The following is a 15,560-nucleotide window of genomic DNA, read 5'->3' as shown; positions in this document are numbered from 1 at the left end:
CAAGACCTCCATTTTAACTTAAACTCTTTCCCAACATCTTTGGATGCTATTTTTCATCCTATTTTCTGTAAACCATGAGAATGGTTGATATCCCTGAGTTAACTGCACAAGTTTTTCTTGCATCTTGACCAAATACCAACTACAAGTGCAACATTGTTCCTGCCTGGCCACAGGTGAAAGTTCCTACCATAAACTAAGTTGCTCTTTAAACACAAGCCAGTGTGGGGTACAGAACCAGTGCTGCTAACGCTGGCAACTGCTCAGCTCGTGTGTGCAGTAACTCCAAATATTTCAGTGCTGGTTTGCAACATGAATATTTTCCCGCTAATTCAAGCTGACGCTGGCATGAAGACAAGCTCAATTAAGCAACAGTTATAGTAACTACTGTTCCACTGCGCACAACAACTTGGATACTTATATATGCATGCCCTTTGAAGTTAAATAAATTACTTGTGCTGCTTGGTAAAAACATTTTATATAGAAAAAATTATATGTAAATTTTCAGCAGAAGAAATAATTAAACTTTAGAGTGCCATTATCACTGGATTATGTCACACTATAATTCTACTAGTATAATTCTACTAGTTTTTCCCTATGCTCACTTTAAAAAAATTATACAAAATCAACAAATTGAAATTTCATTTTATATGCACTAGTATACTAGGAATATCAATACGCTCTGTACTTTAATAATATGAGATATAAACACTCGAACAGTTCAAGCAAAATAAACTTGCCCTCACCATCCTCTTCTTGCAGGTATTGTGTTGGGCTTTTAGAACCCATAGTCCAAATTTGCATTAATATGCAAATCTCTCTTACTTCCTCTGTCTACACAGATCCTTCTATGTATCTCCAGAGCTCACTGAAATCAGCACTCAAGACAGAGAGCTCTGACAGGCTGATAGGTTAAAAACCCCACACTTCATAAAATCTCTTCACTGTAACACCGACATGCTACAAATTAAACATGCTATTTATTTTGTTGCCTTAAAAAAAGAATAATGAAACCATTAATGTTCAGTTTTGCAATACTCTCATGGGTGGCACCAATCAAAAAGTGATTAAAGCAGTCATGAGAAACATGGATATTTTACTGATTTCTGACTGTAATTTACAGCATGAAAAATTCTATGTAGCAAAACTGGGAATTCACTGAAGCTTCACGCTTGCATGTAACATCATGATGGTGCTCTGGAAAGCAGCCAGACCAAGCCATCGTGCGACACACCTCCCCGCGCACCATTTCGGAGATGAGCAGTCCCATCCCAATGCTGGGACACTGTAGGAGGCACCCATCTTGCCGAAAACCGAATTTTAAAAATAATTATTCCTCACGTGGAGCATCTCCCCAAACAGGTTTGCCACACGGCCGCCCGTGGAGGCAGCAGGACAGGGTGGAAACGTGTGGGAACCAGCGCCCAGAGAGGGGAGGGCGGTTCGGCCAGATGAAGCGGTTGGCGGCCGCCGGGGCAGTCACCGCTCGCTGCGGGCTGCCTTCGCCGCCTGCCGCTCCGGCGGGGGATGGCGGCCTCACAGCCGCGTCCCTCCGCAGCTCCCGCCCACGGAGCCCTGAGGCGCCGCTCGGAGCGAGGCCGCGCGGTACCGGACGCCCCCGCGGTACCGGACGGTCCCGGCCGCTCCTCGCGGCAGCACCCCCGTCTCTGGGGGCTGAGCGCGCCTCTGCTGGGCCACGCTTCCCACAGGGAGGAGCTGCACGGCTATCGCACAGATCCTTATTTTCTGTCCGTAATTCGAAAAAGCTCACGGCTGTGTGTCCTAAAGCCACAGAAAACCCTGGGGCACTCCCTGAGGGTACCAGAGCTGAGCGGCTGAGGAAGGGCCCGGGGGGGGGGGGAACGGCAGGACGGGAGGAGGGCGGGAAAGGGCACAAAAGGGAAATAAATAAAAGCCCCTAAAGCCCCGGGCGGTCTGTGGAAACCCTCCCGGTTCCTTCCTCGCCAAACTCCTCCGTTGCGGTGCCCGTGCCACGCCACGGCCCCGGCCCTCTCCAGCCTCCCCGGGCGCCCGGCCCTGCCCGCCGCGCTGCCGGCCCCCGTGGGGAGGAGACAGCGGCGGGAAGGCGGCGGCGCTTCCCTCGGCCCCGGCAGGCCCAGCCCGGGAGGCTGCGGGAGGGCGAGGCGCCGCGGGGGGCTGCGGCGTGGCGGGCACCAGCCGCAGGTGAGAGGGACGGCCCCGACTCGGCGGAGAGCGGGCGGGGAGCGGCGCCGCCCCGCTCCGCCTGGCCGGGGACAGCGGGGCGGCCTGTCCGCCCGGGCGCAGCCCCGCGGGGCGCGAACCGCGTCCCCCTCAGCTCGGGCGGGCAGCGTCCCCCAGCCCACCGCGACGGGAGCGGGAGCCAACAGCGCTGAGCCCCGCGGCGGGGCAGTGCGGCCCCTTCAGCCCTGCGCGGCCTCGGCCCGCCCCGCTCGGAGGGGAGACCCGCGCCGTGCCCCGGCGCCGCAGGTCGGGGGAGGCCGGGACGGTGGGGCCCGGAGGCCCCCGTTAAGGGCAACGGCGGCGGGTAGCGGCAGTAGTGGTGTGGCGGGGGGTGGTTAATCCGCGCCTGACCTCGATTTTAAGTGTCCGGTGGAGGCGGCGGTGCGGTGAAGGTGCTCGGGGGCTGCCCGGCCCAGCGGGCCTCGGTAGGGCGACTCGCTCCGGCACCAGCCCCCCGCCGTCGGGCCGTCGCCAGCGCTGCTAGGAACGAGGTGAACGCTGCGGTATGAAAATACCGTGTAAACAAAGGGAGGGAGCGTGTATGTGGGCAGAGTGTAAGGCAGCGATATCGACACGGGCACTGTTTAGATTGACAAGCCGGAAAACATCTTACAACCTTGCACTGGTAAGGGTACCCTTAGCAACAACAGATCAGGCTTTTGCGGGGTAAGGGGGAGTTTTGAGCTGATGTTCCCCTTAAACTGTCACAATTAAATATGTTCAGAGTGTTTGAAAGCATTTTGCCTTTATATGCAGAGTTTTGAAGCTGTACAGGGTATGGTTTCAATTCTGAACATGCAACTACTCTCAAAAGCAAGTGTCATTAATGTGTGAGAAGTTTCCAGCATTAGTAGCTATAAATTGTCCATATGGATAGTTAAATTGACCTTTTCGCAGGTATTTCAATACCCTCATGGTTAATTATGGGTTAATTAATGGGTTAATTGTAAAGGAAGAAGGTGAGAGTCCCTTTGTATCTTGATATTTGGCTTTGGGAGTTTCAGAGGAGTTTTCAGGGACAAGCCCCCTACATTAGATGGACTTTCGTAAAAGTAATGTTTTAGACTCTGTGGATCACATTACCATTGGAAATCTACATTCTCTGTTTTTGCAAAAGACATATTTTCAAAAAACAACATCTGTATAAGCCTTTTACTAATTGTACCTTAATTTTAAGGAACACTGGATGGCTGAGTGAAAACTGGTGGTTCAGAAGATTTGTGATCGTGGCTGAGGTTACAACATGTCTAAAGAAATGCAAGAACTGCAGAAGCAATGGCACTCCATGGTGCAGTCCATCCACAGCAACTCAGATGTGGGTCTGGATTATAATTTTATATATTTATAAAGATACTCCTTTCATAACTCTCTGAATAGCACACCCCAATTTATTTAAATGCTGTGTCAAAACTTGGGGGGGGGGGAATTTTCACTCCCCTTTTTTAAGTGAACACAGAGGAGCCTATGGGAAGGGCTGTCCTCCCACACCTTCAGCAATTGAGAAAAAAGGAAGGCTGTTCTGCATTTCTGTGTTTTACTGGTGTATCCATTTGAGATAGTAGAGTGGCATTTTAGTGAAATGGTTGTGCTGCTGTAAAAAGAACTAAAACTACAATACGTATTTCCTTAAGGTGTGGGAAATGTCTCTACTGAAGTAAAATTCCAGTGTATAACTGCCTCTGTAAAGAAGATTATTTTTTTTTCTACCAGTAACATTATAATTGAATTCCTAAAAACTTTGTGATACAGACATGCCTGCACTGTTTTTACGCTCAATAAATGAACAGCTTGCAGATACTACTGAGGCATGGAAAACAGAAAAATAATCTTAACATTTAAAAATTGTGTATTTTTTTCTTAACAAATACAGATCAAAATCATAGCTGTTGAGACCCCACTGAAATCTGTGCAGCTAAACTGTCATTTTTTTACTTGTTTTCAGGTTTTTTTATTGTGGTGTTTTTTTTTTTAATTTGTGCAAGAACTGAACTGGGAAGTCAAAGAGAAACATGTCTATTGTTGGTAGAATTATATTTGCTATGAAGTTATCTAAATTTGCAATAATCCTTATGCTTTTGAAATAGAGGCAACAGCTGCTCTCTATTGAAGCTGCAGACTTACAAAAAGATGCTACCTGTAGTTTGCTAAAGTAGCAGTAATCTTTAGAAGTTATCTATGACAAGAGATAAAAACAAAATCTGAAATGTTTTTCTTCCATCCACAGGTTGTTGCATTTATGAATTCTCGTGTTGGCCAATATTTAGGTGACCATCCTTTTGTTGCCTTATCAGTCCTGATGTTTATTGCCGTGTCTGCTATTCCCGTTGCATTTTTCCTGATTTTTGTTGTTACGACAGCCATAATGGCCTGTATCGGTGTGATAGTCGTGGAAGGTATTGTACGCATGCATGCACGTATGTACTTACTCCCTTTTAAGGCATGATGTCTCTTCCTTTTTTTCTTCTTCCTTCTGGAGTTCCCAGTTAAGCAATTGAGGATTTCTGTATGTAGTCCTCAGGTCTCAGCAGTAGTGAATAATACAAGAACAGTAATCTGATTAATTGTAGTTTATACAGGGGAAATCCTATTTCCCTTTCTAATCTCAGCCACCAGGATATGCCTAAACCAGTTATCTTGACCGTGCACAGCTTTTGTAGAGGCTAGCTAGTTGACTGCAGAAGACCGTTTTCCCAAATGGTTTGAAATTGGGGTTGTGGTAGAAGGTCAGTTCTTCTAATTTACTTGTATATAAACTTGCTTAAATAACAAAATGGTTTTCTTTTATTAGGTGTTGTAATAGCCACAGGTGGCATAGCCCTCCTTTGCGTGCTGTGTGGCCTGGGTGCACTTTCACTGGGAGTTTCTGGAGTACTGAGTGTTTGTTATGTCGTTCTTTCAACTCTGGTCAACTATTGGTATGCTTCAGGGTGAGTACTGATGTCTTGATCCATGCTTGGATTTCAAACTCTGCAACTGTACTATTGCATTCTTTACTTCATTTATTCTAAGTGAGCTACTGTTGATTAGTTTAACAAATGTTTCTTGAATGCTGGAGCAACTTAGGCTACCTTGGTGGCTTAATGTGCTGCATATAAATGTCTAGTCATCAATATATATTTTAATGAGAGTTACTACATGCCCTCCTTCCTGTTCAGGAAAGAAGAAATGTAAATAGTCTTTAAATGTGCATGTGCTAACCTAAGATGACATCGAGCAATAATATACAACTTTGTCTCACTCAGAGTATTTGTTGCTTTAAGTATCATTAAAACACACTTCCAAATCAGACTTTGCCTAGAGGATGAACCTGTTGCAGTTCTTTCTGCATGGTGGCCCAGCTATCTCTGCTTACCTGCATTTGTAGAGTAACGGCCCAAAATCAGTTGTAGATTTAGGATAGGCAAAGGGGTACTTGAAAGGGACAGTGTGGCCAAAATAGAAATTACAGGTTTGCTGGATGCTACACGTGTGCTGCTTGCCAGTCATGTCTCCCAGTACTTTGGGCTTGGAGGCCTGTTTCAGTCAGTAAGTGCCTCAGCCACGCCTTTGCCAAGCCTCTGGCCAGGACTACGAGGCACTCGCAGGTTGTGCTGGAGTGCCACCTGTTGCCCGCCTAAATATCTACCAGAGAATGAATAGTGATAATCATTTCTTAAGCATAGGGAAGAGCAAGAAAAAAAAAAAATACAGCTGCTCTCTCCTAGACTTTCTTAGCTTGCTCCTTCATCTCAAGGACACACCAGACTGCCTGTGGAGCCTGTGATATTGTCAAGATGACAAGACCGTGGTGTAAGGACCAGTGTGCTCACATTTATTCCAGAGCTCTATAGTGCTCCTCCAGGGCATCCTGCCAGGTCCACAACATTGCCTACCAATTCCAGAAAAGACTTCTTTTTTTCCATAACGTATCAAAATACACAACCCAACATACAGACCAGTCATACTGACTTACAGCTTTGATGCTAAAATGGGTATCTGCTCTTTTTATGTTCTTGTGTCTTTTGAGAGAAGCTCTGGTAGACCAGCAACGGATGTTCCAGGAGTCTCAGGCACATTTACATCTCTCATTGCTCAGCTTTTTTGAGCAGAAAGGCAATAATCTGGTGAAAGAACAGACTAAAACCATTCTTTTATCCTATATACAGGGGTCAGATAAGGAAGGAAGAAATTAATGGAAGTTCAGCACAGAAGAGTCCTCCTGTCTTGGATCTTTCTGCCAATAATGGAAAGAACGAATAAGTGGGTTTCTCCCCACTTCCTTCATAGGCACTTAACTGTACTACTCTGACCTTTGCAATGTAATTGTTTACTTGTTGAGCATTCAACCTTTGTGCACTCCTCACAGGAACTGAAAAAAATCAGTATGCATCTTACATTGTCACTGCAAAACTAATATTAAGAATAACCATGAAGCAGCAGTGCATTGCAATGTTAAGTGTATGTTGGAATGTTCCACAGAATTTGGTAAAGGGATGTAATAATAACTGCTACTGTTAAGTCAGTGACAATTAGGTGAAAGAAAGGGTAGGTAGGTAGTAGCTTCCCATTTGTTACGGGAGTTCTGGATGTGTTTTTTGGATCTATCTTTTAAAATCTGTATGCAGCAGTTGGTCATTTTGATATATGTGTCAAAGCTCAGAACACCAAAAATGTGTTTTGAATGTTAAAAAATATTTTTTAAGCCTTAACAGCCTTTGTTAAAATAGTATGAGCACACCATGCTAATGCTTTATATTTATTATACAAGGAAAATTGGGGTTTTTCATGCGTTAAGTCATGGTATAAGCTTTTATATACCTTTAGATATTGTGTTAATCTGAAGGGATATTTTCCTTGTTCTCATTGCTGCATCAAACCAACAGCATGCAGTTAGGTCTTGCATTTTGTCATATTTGTTTAGGTATTTAAATAACCTGGTTTGCTTCTCAGTTGTAACTTTGTGTTATTTAAACTTTTTTCATTTTTGCAAATGCTATAATATTTTGAAGCATTAAGAAAGTGTCTAATTATATTAGTTTAATAAAGTGCTGTTTGTTTAACCAGGTTGTCTTGTTATTCTGTTGATTCTACAGTAAAAACAACTTTTCCAGATTTACTTCTAGGAAGGCTACATTTTGGAGCTGAATTTTTGACCTCAGTTATTGGCCAGACAAAATAACATTATTGGTGAACTGCAGATACTCCCCTTCCCATGCCTGTAAAGGAAGTGCAGAATCCCAAGAACTAATTTAGTGTAATACTCCAGTTTTGCATGAACCAACGTGCTGTTTGACTCTAAAGTGGAGTCAAAAGTTTATCTGAGCCATAATGTGTTCCACCTAGCCTTGGTGGTAATGTTTTCAGCTGTAGTAATAAGCTGGTCCCACACATCAGCACTAGAGTGTTACTGTCTGCAGGAGACAGGCAGGACCTGATGCTGGTTTGTAAAGGACTCTAGTATTTACTAAATTCCACTTAAATATGAAGGATTTACAGAATGGAGATTGTAATAGGAGATTTCTCTTGTAAGTTACTAAGATAAAATGTTTGATTTTTTTCAGGTTCTTCAAAGCTTTATCCAACCAAAATTTTAACTTTTTAACTTCCAGTTGATAGTAGTATACAAGTGGTAGAACAGAGAAAAAAAAAAAAGAAACAGGAGAAGTACTTTCTCTACTTTCCTTGTAAGAAAAGCCAGTGCTGTGATACTGTTTACATGACATACAGCCTGGAGAAATCCATCTGGAATATGGAACAAAGACTTAACATGAATGTATGTACTTTTTTTTTTTACATTGCTGGTATCCCCACTTTAGGATCAAATCTGCAGCTGTGCTGTTAATTACAATAGAGCTCTGCCAGTTTAGAGCAAGTGAGGATGGGGGGGGACACATTAGAATGCTGTTCTTAACAATTGTATGGTGCTGCACATCACAGCTGTAGGTAATACAACATAGTGCATACATCAGACTGCAAAAACCCCAACGATACAGGCATTTGCAAACAAAGAGACTCCAGCTAGATAGTATGTCCAGGGCATTGAGGTGAAGGAGGCATTTTACACTGGCTGGTAAATGGAATACGTTATCCCTTCTGCAAATGGACTGGTGCCTGCTTTTAAGAGCTGGGAGGTGCTGAAATAACTATTTCTAAGTACTAGAATCCTTATGACTAGCAAAAAGTGAGCCTTGAAATAGGATTCTAGTCATTACAGAATCCTTCCCACCCTTCACCAGACTACTGGCCCCCACTACCAGAACACAGTTTGAGTCAAGTCTTTCTTTCCAAACCTTACTTTTTTTAGGCAGTAATGCCTTCAATCTAGGCATTTACTGGCTGCTAAGAGCAGACTAATGGTTATGAGGGAAATAACCAGAGATTAGTGTGACTTGATAACACAATCACCACCTCATTCATTTAATACTTCCAGCCTTTTTTACATGCTGAACTGCTATCATTTCAAATACACGTTGAAAATAAAACCCTTGTTTCTCTCCTATTCTCTTCTATCAGTCTGCCTAAAATGAAGCATACATAACACTATTACTGTGCTTGAGACCTCAAAATAATTGAAATGGAGAAAGCACTTCACAGGAGGGAGATAATGATGCTGTTTATCATCTGTGCTGCAACTTACCAGGCACAGCCAGAAAATAGTAGCTTCTGCATACTTACAGAGCTTGTACATTTTCACCTTTAGGATGATCTTGCATCAGAATCTAAAGATATTAGCCCCAATCTATACTTGAAAATGTTGCTGCAAACTTGACTTTAGGTTAACGAGGTTCTTTGCAGAACTAAATATTGAGCTATTTATATGCATTTAGACCCCAAAAACAGTCTGTTCTCAGTACTGGCTACCCATCATTTTAGTTAGAGGATTTTATTTATTTCCAGGCCCCCTTTGCCTCTCCAGAGCACAAGTTCATTCCTTAGTCTATCAGTGGATCCCAATCACTGCTTTTAGCACCAAAATGAAATTCTGCTCTCCCTGCAAGCATATTTCCAGCACTCTGCTGCCAGCTTGGTGACAGGCACTGCCTCAGTCCCAGCGTTACTTTTGCCTGGTGGTGGTGCAAGGAGCTGCTTTTTAACCTGCATTAACAGCTTCTGCTGGTGCTCAGAGCAGTGGCTTTCTGAGCAGCCCCACAGATCTCCAAGGAATCAGCAACCTTTATTCTTTCAACATGAAACACTAATATCTTCAACCTGCTGATGGGGACCAATTTTTCCTGAAGGATGGATTTTAAAACAAATCACACTGAGAGCTTGAACAGCTGCATCCCCAACAGCTCCAAGGCTGTTCAAAACTTTTCTCTGCCTGGTAAGTGAAAAATATACATTAGTATATAAACTATAATATGTGTAGGCAGGGGGGAAGAAAAAAATTCACTTATGTGAAATGATTTTGAAGAAAGCCTAAATAGAGGTATTATTATCCATGTAGTTGAGCAACATGTATCAGAGATATGAATGTATATATTGAAACATATTATATGTGTATACATTTGAAAGGGTCTAAATACACCTACTTGGAATGATATATAGACTGGTGCTCTTTCATTCTATCATTAATATGTGTGGTCATATATATGAAGGGACAAGTAGGTATATGCACATTTGATTAGACACATTTTAACATATACATTTGTGAAAACTGCTGAGAAAGTGCCTGTGTGTGGTTAGACACAGCCACCCACACAAATCACTTCATCTTACATATGCTTAAGAAATCAGTTATTGTTTGTATCCAGAGCACTTGTCGTTTGTTGGAAGCCAGAATATCTACAAGGCATGTCCTCACCAGTGGTCCTGGCATAGCTGACTTTTTCCTGCCTACGCTTGTCTCTGCAGGTGACTCCAGCAGGATGAGCTATGGCAGCTTCATCATGCCCACCCTGTTTGGTATTATCTGCCTGTTGGGCATTATTGGTAACAGCCTGGTTATCTGTACAGTCTTAAAGAAATCTGGCCCTAGCAGTAGTGTCCCAGATATCTTCATCATCAGCCTCTCCATGGTGGACCTGCTCTTCCTCCTGGGCATGCCCTTCCTCATCCACCAGCTGCTGGGAAATGGAGCCTGGCACTTTGGGGAGACAATGTGTACAATCATCACCGCCCTGGATGCCAACAGCCAGTTCACCAGCACCTACATCCTTACTGCTATGTCCATCGACCGCTACCTGGCCACTGTCTACCCCTTCACCTCCACCCGCTTCAGGAAGCCCCCTGTGGCAATCCTTGTCATCTGCATACTCTGGGCCCTTTCCTTCCTCAGCATTACACCTGTGTGGCTGTATGCTCAGCTCATCCCTTTGCCTGGAGGTCTACTAGGCTGTGGTATTCAACTGCCAGACCCCCAGAGGGACATTTATTGGTACACTCTCTACCAATTCTTCCTGGTCTTTGCCATCCCTTTCGTCCTCATCACAGTGGCGTACAGGAGGATCCTGCTCAAGATGGCCAGGTCCTCAGAAGCACTGATGAGCCAAAGATACACCAGGGCTCGAACCAAAAGACTGACCCGTACAGCAATTGCCATTTGCATGGCCTTCTTCCTTTGCTGGGCACCATTCCACATCCTGCAACTGGCCCAGCTCACCATGACTCACCCCACCCTGCCTTTCTACTATGCCTACAATGTGGCTATCAGCCTGGGTTATGCCAACAGTTGTCTGAACCCCTTCATCTACATCTTGCTGGGCCAAAATTTCCAGAGGCGACTTGGGGTCCCTGTAAGGCCAGCAGCTGCAGGGCAGGCTTCCCCAAATGGGAACAAAAGCATTCAGGAGGATGCAATTGAGTCAGGGCAGCCATTGCTGCATTTGGTGTCCATCTCGGGCAGGTAGCAAGACCCACAGTAATCTGGGTATGCCCCCACAAACCAGCTGCTCTTCTCTCCTGATGAACCACACAGGCAGCAGCAGGCAGGTGAGCACCAGGCACCCCATCTGCTCTGGGATGGATCTTTACTTGGCCTGAAGACAAAGTCATGGCAGCATTTGAAGAGAAGCTCTGTTTGGCATTGTGTTCTTATTTACATCTTCCCCAACAGCTGTAAGTTATATTCTGCCCAGGAAATGCAAAGCTTCCAAGCCTTTTATTAGATTACCCCACATACTAAAAATATTTTCGTGCAAAATCCCAGACAAGCAGCAATCCTCCACCCAGGGTTGAGAAACTGCCACCATTTGAAACTTGGGGACTTTGAAGTTTATTTCTTGCTTCAAACTCACTACAGAGGAAGGAAGGAATTTGGTCTGATCTGGATCTTTTTTTCCCCAAGACATGGCTCAAGAGCATAACATGCTTTATGAAGGTGTTGAACAATCGGACAATCATGCTTTCATCTCCTTTCTAACACACCAGCTCCATGACACGTTTAACAGTGGGTGAGATGTCAATAATTTTCTGTCATTTTAAAGCCAATAAAACTGCCCATTTTCCAGAATCAGCAATTGTCAAGAGTCTAGTAAATACTCCCAAGTATATTTAAATTAAAATTAACCAGATTGATTTATTCCCAATCACTTTGAGAGACAGGTCTGAACTATCTTGTTGACAACAGAAACCCAAGTTAAATAGTAGCTGTCACTAAGCCACTAATTTGTTTTGCAGTAGAAAGTAATGATTAAATCCTATCTACGTTAAAAAAACAGAATAGTTTTACCATTGGCAGCCTATTATGTGCATATACATATCATTGTGGTATTCGCTCAGCTTGCAGCAAGCCTTTTGTAAATACAGGTTTTGAAGCATATTGCTCAGGTTTTCAACTTGACTGTAGGTGGCTCAGCTTTCATGTGCCCATCTTGAGCAATTTTGAAAGGACTTGACATCTATTCTCTGACAATCAAACCTTTCTGCTGCACATGGCAATCAAAATCACTGGGCTTTAGTTTTAAAACACTACTATTCTACTAATAGCAGGCACCCACATCCAGAAAAACAGGCAAAAGCAAAGGTTTTACACATATCTGTTTTAAAGGAACATTTGCCTCTTTACAGCAGATCAAATTAAAGCTGCTTAAAAAGTGGTTTTATATTTCAAGAGATCATAAAGGCCAGACCAAATTCTTTATCAAGAATACTCAGTTGCTAGAACACACAACCTACTTCAATTTAGTAAATTAAAAGTTACAAACTTCAGTTTGATTTATTCCTGCTCCTATAAAGTAACCAATCGACACTGCAAATGAAGACACATACTTACAATTATTTATATGCACTCCGTAGTGTGGGGGATCTTTATCTCCACCTGCTTAGATTTCCAGGAGCCATTTCTTTCAATAGCATGTTAATTCAGCAAACAACTAGTACAAAACTCAGTAGTCAACAATCCCTGAAGCAAGGCTGTCTCCAATATCTTTTCAGGAGACACTTTTAAGGACAGAGCAATAAAACCCTTACACCTGTCTCAGGTGACAGCACTCAAAGGCTTTAGACCACAGCTCATATGTGGATACACAGCTGAAGAGATCCAATCCTTTCCCCTGAGTTTCCTTTATGCCCTCCCTCATCTTTTGCTGAAGGGAGCAGGCATTGCTTAATAAACTCAGACACTGAAGCAAGTGAAATTCAGCTCAGAGTCTGGCCCCACATGAACCATTACCTTCTGCATTTCAAATTGATTTTTCATTATGCAATTCATTCTGTCATCAGCACTTAGCAGAAGCTAAAGCTGTGCTTTTTCAGTTACCAGCAGCTAAACATAGAGCAGTTTCAATCCTGCTGCCCTGACCTTTGCATGTTTATCAGTCACTATTGTTTCAAAGCTTCTCCCCATGCCCTTTTAATGAGAGGTGCTTTCAGTGCTGTGCCATCACCACATTCATGTGGTTTTTGATAGGGATACACTGAAGAAATAAGAACTAGGTCAGTACAGACCAGGTATTTTTATAGGAGACAGTAAGGCTGTCCCTCAAATTAATGTGTAGGTTGTTCAAGGTTTTTTGTTTTATTTATTTACTTTTTAGTTATTAAACACTGCAGAAGAACTAAGAAGTCCTTAGCAAGGGAGGCTGGGGAGATGATGCCAAGGCCCCTTCTTCCCAGCTGTGCTCTCAACTTTCTGCAGAAGAGCACCAGTCCAGCAGGGAAATGGCAAGACCCTTTCCCACCCCAGTGGCACCATTCCCACCTGGGTCCTCAGCCTACCCAACCCCAAGGATCTAGTTTACTGGCCCTTATTTAGACATAAACATGCCTCAATGGGCAGCCACTCCTGCAGCCCTAATCCCTACATCCTAGGGGACCCTAAACACCTCAAGTCTTTCTAAGGAGATTTGGAGCAACTAACTTTGCCATGGTTCCTGAAACAGCTGCTTGAGCTCAAGCTGCAGACACCCAACGCTGACTCCACATGCAGCAGGTTCATTGACTCTCTCTCCCTATACCTCCTCTTGCTGCACCATCATTCATGCTTTGTCCCATGTGTCACAAGAGGGACATCAGGCCTGAAGGCAGTAAAGCAATCCTTTATATTTGTTAAATGAGCCTAAAAATTCTACAGTAAACACACTTCAACAGGGGACTGAGAAACACCAGCACTTGTACAGGAAGAGGGAAAGAATGCATGTGATGGGCTCCAAGGTCAATTATTTATGAAGTAGGGGAAAAAAAACCACCACATTTTCCCCAATTTGAATAAGTTACATGAGTCTTCATTTAAACTTTCTCTGCAATATCCACAAATAGAGCACAACTAAACCACCCTGGGAGAACTGTAGAGTTAATACTCCCAGAGACCAGGGACAGATCTCCTCCCCTGTGCCATGTCTGACAGTCTGCCTCTAAGCAGACAATATTAGCTAAAAACAGGAGCCAGGCAACAACTTTCCCTTTGACCCAGATGGCTGTCACTGTGTGTAACTTCTTTGTCTCATCTCTCCAGCTAGCAAGAATAGTACAAAAGATAGAAGTCAAAGAGGAAAAGTAAAGCTCTTACCTATACCCTTACTAAAGGTGAGACATTTTAAACACCCTCACTAGTACAAGTCTCCACATTCATATATGCAAGCTATGTGAGAAATAATTTATGGGGATGTTGGCTAGCATTTCTTTTACACAGCATTCACATGACAGACAATGTAATGGTATTTAGTAAGTTCCAAGCATCCTGGAGCAGAGGTTCAGACTCCATCCAGCAATGAGACAAGGAAACACATCTCTGCCTAAACATACACTGATCTTCTCACATTTAGGAATGAGGAACAAGATAGAGAGAGTGAATATTAAGAATATCAGCCCTGTTTGGCTCAGAAGAATTAAAAGCCCATACAGTTAAGTACAATGTACTGTCAAGTACATAAATCCTCTTCATCAAGCACTCTTCTAGCTTTTGCAGAAATATTTCATATTCCATTCAAGTGCTAAGACAACAGGACTTAAGTATAGTAGGTGATTACTTAGGCTATTGTCCAAACTATTTCAACCCTAACACCTATCAAGCTAATAATAGGTAGTAGAAGTGACTTGCAACTAAATGTCACCAATGTGAAATTCATAGTTTCATTATACTTCTGTTGATGCTATAACTGTGATTAACAGCATAAAGCCTTCCTTAATGATCATGTTCCCAATATCCATGCTCTTCTTGCATGGAATTTACATTCATATTTAGAAAGCGTACCCTGAAGTCTGTTGTATTGAAAAAGCTCATTAGTAATGCTTATTAAGTGAAGTAGGGGCTGTTGCAGATGAGCCCCCAGCCCTGTGCTATTTATGCTCATCACGCTTGACAATTAGCACTAGCAGAGTCTGTCCAGTACTCAACCTGAAGCCCTGCATGCCCAGAGAACACAGAACTGGACACGTGATGATCACTCTCCCTGTTTCCACAAAGTTGCCAGACAACGTTTAACCTAAGGCTGTTACACTCAGTGCAACAAAGCACTTTCATCCTTTTTCATTGTCACATGCAATTGTATTTTTATGCCTCATCTCCTTGACTGTGTAAGGCAATGTGTACAGAATACAAAATAAAAAGCATAATTGCATGACTGAAACCATCTCACTTCAAATGGTCTGTTACATGTACAGATATTGCTGTCCTTGTTTATAGTGAGAACTGCAATGAACAACTACAGTGACATTTTAGAAGAGACACACACTGACCTTTTAACAAACACTCATTACTCTTTCTCACCCTGCTAAAGTTCTGAGTGCAACCACCTTTCATGTCAGGTTACATGAAGAAGAGTCTTAGGCTCCATTTAGGGGACAGTAAAACTATAGATCCAAGATGTCTGTGTGCCTAAAGCATGCATCAAATCTTCAGTGACTCAGTGTTTTGGCTCTGCTAGCAGTTCTAAGATGGAGGGTTTCTAACGTGTATGCTTTGGATGCAATTCCAAACATTT

General features: G+C 43.3%; 2 protein-coding genes across 4 annotated transcripts; both read left to right on the top strand.

Moving 5' to 3' along the window:
- The first annotated feature begins 2,032 nt into the window (after positions 1-2,032).
- On the top strand, positions 2,033-7,259 carry LDAF1 (lipid droplet assembly factor 1). 3 transcript variants are annotated; one of them, XM_074841228.1, is made up of 5 exons: positions 2,033-2,181; positions 3,398-3,535; positions 4,445-4,634; positions 5,009-5,147; positions 6,366-7,259. In XM_074841228.1, the coding sequence occupies exons 2-5, from the start codon at positions 3,464-3,466 to the stop codon at positions 6,457-6,459; spliced, it is 495 nt and encodes a 164-aa protein (XP_074697329.1). In that variant the 5' UTR covers positions 2,033-2,181; positions 3,398-3,463; the 3' UTR covers positions 6,460-7,259. The 3 variants fall into 3 exon arrangements, with proteins under 3 accessions (XP_074697329.1, XP_074697331.1, XP_074697330.1); XM_074841230.1 differs by having other exon boundaries at positions 2,034-2,181; positions 4,445-4,613; XM_074841229.1 differs by lacking the exon at positions 2,033-2,181 and adding an exon at positions 2,249-2,845.
- Positions 7,260-9,438: 2,179 nt separating this feature from the next.
- Positions 9,439-11,048, top strand: LOC141930377 (melanin-concentrating hormone receptor 1-like). Its single transcript, XM_074841092.1, has 2 exons — positions 9,439-9,523; positions 10,054-11,048. Exons 1-2 carry the CDS (start codon positions 9,439-9,441, stop codon positions 11,046-11,048), a joined length of 1,080 nt encoding a protein of 359 aa, XP_074697193.1.
- Positions 11,049-15,560: the final 4,512 nt, after the last annotated feature.

The sequence above is a fragment of the Strix aluco genome, chromosome 15, assembly GCF_031877795.1.
Source record: "Strix aluco isolate bStrAlu1 chromosome 15, bStrAlu1.hap1, whole genome shotgun sequence".
Lineage (NCBI taxonomy): Eukaryota > Metazoa > Chordata > Aves > Strigiformes > Strigidae > Strix > Strix aluco.
This window is presented reverse-complemented; position numbering and strand designations above follow the sequence as displayed.